This window comes from Eptesicus fuscus, chromosome 1 (assembly GCF_027574615.1).
Source record: "Eptesicus fuscus isolate TK198812 chromosome 1, DD_ASM_mEF_20220401, whole genome shotgun sequence".
Lineage (NCBI taxonomy): Eukaryota > Metazoa > Chordata > Mammalia > Chiroptera > Vespertilionidae > Eptesicus > Eptesicus fuscus.
In genome coordinates, this window is record NC_072473.1 from 113,468,344 (window position 1) to 113,475,067 (window position 6,724).

Genomic DNA, 6,724 nt, shown 5'->3' on the forward strand with positions numbered 1-6,724 from the left:
GTGGCAAAACTGATAACAGAACAGAGATCTTAGAGTGTCTCCCATTTCAGTTATTTATAGTACCCCACCAACATGCATGCCATCACTCTAACACAGACATTTTCCAACAACTGGAAAGTATTCCAAAGTAGCTCCTATAGAGCTAACACTTAAATATGATGGAGTCCCCATGATACGATGTGCAACTAATACACTATTGCAATGATTGGGTTAATTTTAAATGTTCCTCACTCAGGTTTCTTAGGATATTTTAAGGATGACAAACACTGCTATTATAATTTTAGGGTCACCAAAATTACTTTCTAAAATAATTTTTGAAACTAAACCAAATTACAAAGAAAATTACTTTCACATAAACAAAGGAATAAACTTCTGAAAGATGAGCAAAAGAGGTTTAATAGCTCTTTCTTATCTATTTCATTCCATGGAAAAACGTTTTGAATATTAACTTCACAAGGTGAATATAACAAATGAAAAAGAGGAAGAAATAGAAACCCATCCAATTCTTGAATCATGGGTTGATTTTGGGAAGATAGCTTGATTTTTTACTCTTTTTTGCTGGTTCTTTCTTGGCATTTCCTATCTTCTGATTAGCTGTATTGTACCTTCCCATTTCCACTGGAATCTCTTTCATTCTATGGGATTCATCCATATGTTGTCTTCTAGAAATTTGGTATAAGCGAAAGGCCTGAAATAGGTCATCGAGGAGTTTTTGGCGTTCATCCTTGATCTTTTTGCAAGCCCTTGATTCTTGTTCCACTTTACGTGAATAGTATTTCACTTGATTTTCAAGACGTCTTTTCTCTTGGAGTAGCTTTCTAAGTAATGTCATTAAATATTTCGTTGACAATTGCTTGTAGACCTGAATAGTACCTTGTATATCTGAAGGCTCTCCACTGAGTTTTCCCAATTTCTCTTTCAGAGTAACTACTTGCTCCTTCAGTTGATCATTCACTTCAAGTTGTATCTCATAACGGATTTTCCATTCATTGTTTTTAATGATGTTGGCTTTCTGTTCCGCTAGCTTGTATGTTAGTTCATCTATTGAGAGTTTTACCAAGTCTTTCTTATGGAGTTCTTCCAATAACTCCAGTTTTAGTTGTTCAATGCTCATACCTTCAAAGTTGTCACCCATAGTGTCAAGTCAGAGACCTCTCCACGCCCTTCTCATCAGCACATCTTAGAGCAGAAGACCTGAAGGGTCACTCACAGCTGGGGAGAAGAAAGTGTTGATATGAGCTGTTACCATGGTGAACTGAATTCTAGAATTCTTGGCTGCAGTCCCCCCACCCAGGACCTTGCACATGTCATAACACTGCCTTCTTGTCTCCATTGTTCCTTTCTTTCTTTAAAAATGTTTTAAAGCTGAAACCGGTTTGTCTCAGTGGATAGAGCATCAGTCTGCGGACTGAAAGGTCCCAGGTACAATTCCAGTCAAGGGCATATACATTGGTTGCAGGCACATACCCAGGAGGAGTTGTGCAGGAGGCAGCTGCTCGATGTTTCTAGCTCTCTCTCCCTCTCCCTTCCTCTCTCTAAAAAATCAATGAAATATATTTAAAAATAAAATAAAATAAAATAAATGTTTTAAAATATATTTTTATTGATTTCAGAGAGTTAGAGAGAGTGAAAGAGAATCATCTATTGGCTGCTTCCTGCACACCCCCACTGGGGATTGAGCCTGCAACCTGGACATGTGGCCAGTACATAGTTATTACAATATTATTGACTATATTCCCTATGCTATGCTTTACATTCCTGTGATTATTTTGCAACTATCAATTTGTACTTATTTTTTTTCAATTTTTTTATTAAGGTATTATATGTCTACATATCTCACCATTGCCACCTCCCACCCCACTCCCATATATGCCCTCACCCCCCAGAGTTTTGCATCCGTTGGTTATGCTTATATGCATGCATACAAGTCCTTTGATTGATCTCTTATCTCCCTCACCTCTCCCTAACTTTCCCCTGTAATTTCACAGTCTGTTTGATGCTTTACTGTCTCTGTATCTATCTTTTTGTTCAAGTTTATAATGTTCTTTATTATCCATAAATGAGTGAGATCATGTGGTATTTTTCTTTCATTGACTGGCTTATTTCACTTAACATAATGTTCTCCAATTCCATCCAGGTTGCTGCAAATGATGAGAATTCCTTCTTTTTTATGGCAGCATAGTATTCCATTGTGTTGATGTACCACAGTTTTCTGATCCAGTCATCTGCTAACGGGCACCTAGGCTGTTTCCAAATCTTAGCTATGGTGAATTGTGCTGCTATGAACATAGGGGTGCATATATCCTTTCTGATTGGTGTTTCTAGTTTCTTCGGATATATTCCCAGGAGTGGGATTACTGGGTCAAATGGGAGTTCCATTTTCAGTTTTTTGAGGAAACTCCATACTGTTCTCCACAGTGGCTGCACCAGTCTGCATTCCCACCAGCAGTGCACGAGGGTTCCTTTTTCTCCGCATCCTCGCCAACACTTGTTGTTTGTTGATTTGTTGATGATAGCCATTCTGACAGGTGTGAGATGGTACCGCATTGTTGTTTTGATTTGCGGTATTATCTCTCGGATAATTAGTGACGTTGAGCATGTTTTCATGGTCTCTTGGCCTTCCTTCTGTCTTCTTTTGAAAAGATTCTATTTAGGTCTGTTGCCCATTTTTTTTATTGGATCATTTATCTTCCTTTTATTAAGTTGTATAAGCTGCCTGTAGATGTTGGAGATTAAACCTTTATCAGTGATGCCATTTGCAAATATGTTCTCCCATGCAGTAGGCCTTCTTGTTGTTTTGTTGATGGTTTCTTTTGCTGTGAAAAATCTTTTTATTTTGATGTAGTCCCATTTGTTAATTTTCTCTTTAGCTTCCATTGCCCTAGGGGCAGTGTCAGTGAAGAATTTCTTTTGGCATATGTCTGAGATTTTGCTGCCTATGGATTGCTCTAGTATTTTTATGGTTTCCCGTCTTATGTTTAAGTCCTGTATCCATTTTGAGTTTATTTTTGTGTATGGCGTAAGTTGGTGATCAAGCTTCATTTTTTTGCATGTATCTGTCCAATTTTCCCAACACCATTTATTGAAGAGACTGTCTTGACTCCATTGTATGTTCATGCCTCCTTTGTCAAATATTAATTGAGCATAGTGGTTTGGGTCAATATCTGGATTCTCTATTCTGTTCCATTGATCTATATGTCTGTTCTTGTGCCAGTACCAGGCTGTTTTGAGAACAGTGGCTTTGTAATATAGCTTGAAATCTGGTATTGAGATTCCTCCTACTTTATTCTTCTTTCTCAGGATTGCTGTGGCTATTCGGGGTCTTTTTTTATTCCAGATGAATTTTTGGAGAGTTCTTTCAAGGTCTGTGAAATATGCCATTGGTATTTTAATGGGGAGTGCATTGAATATATAGATTGCTTTGGGTAGTATGGACATTTTAATGATGTTGATTCTACCAATCCATGAACATGGTATGTTCTTCCATCTGTTTACGTCTTCCTCTATCTCTTTTTTCAGTGTCCTGTAGTTTTCCGTGTATAGGTCTTTTACCTCCTTAGTTAAGTTTATTCCTAGGTATCTTAATTTTTTTGGTGGGATGGTAAATGGGATTGCCTTTTTAGTCTCTCTGTCTATAAGTTCACTATTGGTGTATAGAAAGGCCATAGATTTCTTGGCGTTAATTTTGTATCCTGCTACATTGCCGAATTCATTTGTTAAGTCTATTAGTTTTGTGACGGAGTCTTTCGGATTTTTTATGTACAATATCATGTCGTCTGCAAATAAAGACAGCTTTACTTGTTCTTTTCCAATTTGGATGCCTTTTGTTTCTACAAATATGTGAGAAGTGTCTTTCTTTTTAAAAAATTTATCTTTCAAGCACAGTTTATATTCAATATTATTTTGTATTAGTTTCAGGTGTACAGCATAGTGGTTAGACAATCTCATATTTTACTGTGCCGCGCCAGCACAGCCAAGGGTTTGGCGAGCCTGAGGGAGGGCCGGTGAAGGATGAAGAATAAAGACGGACAGAGAGAATAAGCTGGGTCTAGGTGGATCTTCTGTGCCTTGCTGAGGCCACAGAACAGATCCAGACTGCAAAGCTGATGCTTTATTTATAGTCAGGGACAAACAAGGTAATTTACAATGTTCTTGTGAGTTTCACTTGTTTTGGTAGTACTTGCTGCCCCTCCCACAGCCCATTAGCTACCCAGGAAAGATCTAGGGAGCAGTTAGAAGATCAAGCTTAATTATGCTTAGAGGACTGTGCCCTCCAAGCTGGGACTTGTTTGCGACTTTGCCAGCAGGTCAGTCCGAGGCTTAACCCTACATTTTACAAAAATGGTTTTCCCAATATTTTAAGTACCCACCTGGTACCTTACATAGTAATTACAATATTATTGACTATACTAGAGGCCCAGTGCATGAAATTCGTGCACGGGGGGGGGGGGAGGTGTCCCCTCAGCCCAGCCTGCACCCTCTCCAATCCAGGACCCCTCGGGGGATGTCCGACTGGCAGGTCCCTCTCACAATCCGGGACCACTGGCTCCTAACTGCTCACCTGCCTGCCTGATCACCCCTAATTGTCCCCGTGATGGCCTGGTCACCCCCAACTGCCCCCCTGCTGGCCTGGTCGCCCCTAACTGCCCCCTCACCAGCCTGGTCACCCCTAACTCCTCCCCTGTGTCAGCCTGGTAACCCCTAACTGCCCCTCCCTGCCGGCCTGGTCACTTCACACAACCCTCTGTTAAGTTGTTTGGTCATCCCTCACTAACCCCCCTGCCAGCCTGGTTGTCCCACACAGCCCGCTGCTCAGTTGTTTGGTCCCCCCTTACTGCCCCCCCCTACTGGCCTGGTTGCCCCACGCAGCCCTCTGTTAAAGTTGTTTGGTCATCCCTCACTAATGCCCCTGTCGACCTGGTTGTCCCACACAGCCCACTGGTCAATTGTTTGGTCGCCCCTCACTAAACCCCCTACCGGCCTGGTCACCCCATGTAGCCTGTTTGGTTGTCTGTTCGGTTGTTTCGGTTGTGATAGTCGCTTAGGCTTTTATATATATAGATTTCCTATGCTGTACTTAATGTCTTTAAAGTTTTTTATTGTTGACAGTATTACAGATATCCCCTATTTTTCCCCTCTTCCCCCCTCCACCCAGCCCCTACCCCACCCCAAGCCTTCACCACACTATTGTCTGTGTCCATGGACTATGCATATATGAATAGAAGATCTTTGATTAATCTCTTCCCATTCCTCACCCCTCTCCCCTTTGAGATCTGTCAGTCTGTTCCATATATCCATGCCTCTGGACCTACTTTGTTTGTCAGTTTATTTTGTTCATTAGATTCCACATATTAGTGAGATCATAGTATTTGTCTTTCTCTGACTGGCTTATTTCACCTAGCATAATGGTCTCCAGGTCCATCCATGCTGTTGCAAAGTCAGACATCCCTGAGACTGTTTTGTGGCTGCTATTTTGTAGTTTTTAATCCCTTCACCTTTTTATCCAGCCTCCCAAACCCCTCTCCTCTGGTAACCATACAACTGCTCACTTTATCTATGAGACATTATGAAGTTTGTCTTAAATAAGCTTTTTATTTTGGAATACTTTTAGATTTACAGAAAAGTTTCAAAGGTTAAACAGAAAGTTTCCATATACCCAGTTTCAATTTCCCTTAATTTCACTTTCCTTTAATGCTATTATTTGTTGATATTAAGAAACCAACATTGCCACATCATTATTAACTAAACTTCAGATTTTATTCAGATCTCACTAGATTTTCCATTAATGTTCTTTTTCTGCTTCAGGATCCAATCTACAATACCACATTGCATTTAATTGTTCTGTTTCCTTATAATCCTCTGATTTTTGCCATTTTCTCAGTCTTTGACTTTGAAGCAGAATTTTTCAGGTATTTTGTAGAATGTCCTTCAATTTGAATTTATTTGCTGTTTTTCTCATGATTAGATTGGGTTATTGGTTTTGATAAATAATACCACAGAGATGAAGTGCGTTTCTCACCTCATCATTTTAGAGGGTACATGCTATAAACATAACTTATTACTGGTCATATAAACCTTGATTAAGGTGGTGTTTGCCAGTTTACTCCACTGTAAAGTTGCTTTTTTTTCCCTTCCCAAGCTTTATTCTTTGGAAGTGAGTCACTAAATATGATGCATTTTTTATTATTCTATTTTTCATTTTTTAGTTTACTAGTAACACATTCTTTTATTATTCTTTTAGTTGTTAACCTAAAAACAACAACATCTTTTCTTGACTAAAACCTACCTGCAATTAATACTTTTACCACTTCTTAGTGTAAGGATCTATCAATGCTTTAACTCAGTTTATTCCCTTGTAAATTGAGCTGTTGTCATGTGCAGTTAATGTCATAAATTTTAATTCATCATGTTTTCTAAACCCCATAAGACATTTTATAAAATCTTTAAAGAATCTCAAACCTACAGAAAATTTTAAGTACAGTACAAAGAACTTCTTCCTGAACCTTTTATGAATAAGTCACTGATGTGATGTCCTATCATTTCAAAACGTTTTAATGTCTATTTCTTAAAACAAAGCAAAGGGAATTCTCTTGCAAAACTACAATATAATCATGAAATCATAACATTAACACTGGTAAGTTGCTATTATCCAATACTCAGAGTCCATTCAAGTTTTGTCAATTTTGCCAATAATGTCCTTTACAGCCAAATAATTAAATTCCAA

The 6,724-nt window shown here is 38.9% G+C and overlaps 1 protein-coding gene across 1 annotated transcript; it reads right to left on the reverse strand.

The window, feature by feature from the left end:
• Nucleotides 1-409: 409 nt before the first annotated feature.
• LOC129149479 (coiled-coil domain-containing protein 169-like) lies at nucleotides 410-1,154 on the reverse strand. Its single transcript, XM_054717853.1, has one exon. It carries the CDS (start codon nucleotides 1,133-1,135, stop codon nucleotides 512-514), a length of 624 nt encoding a protein of 207 aa, XP_054573828.1. The 5' UTR covers nucleotides 1,136-1,154; the 3' UTR covers nucleotides 410-511.
• Nucleotides 1,155-6,724: the final 5,570 nt, after the last annotated feature.

Excerpts from the sequence above, each read along its gene's own strand:
- LOC129149479 (XM_054717853.1), bottom strand. The coding sequence starts at position 1,135 with ATGGGTGACAACTTTGAAGGTATGAGCATTGAACAACTAAAACTGGAG.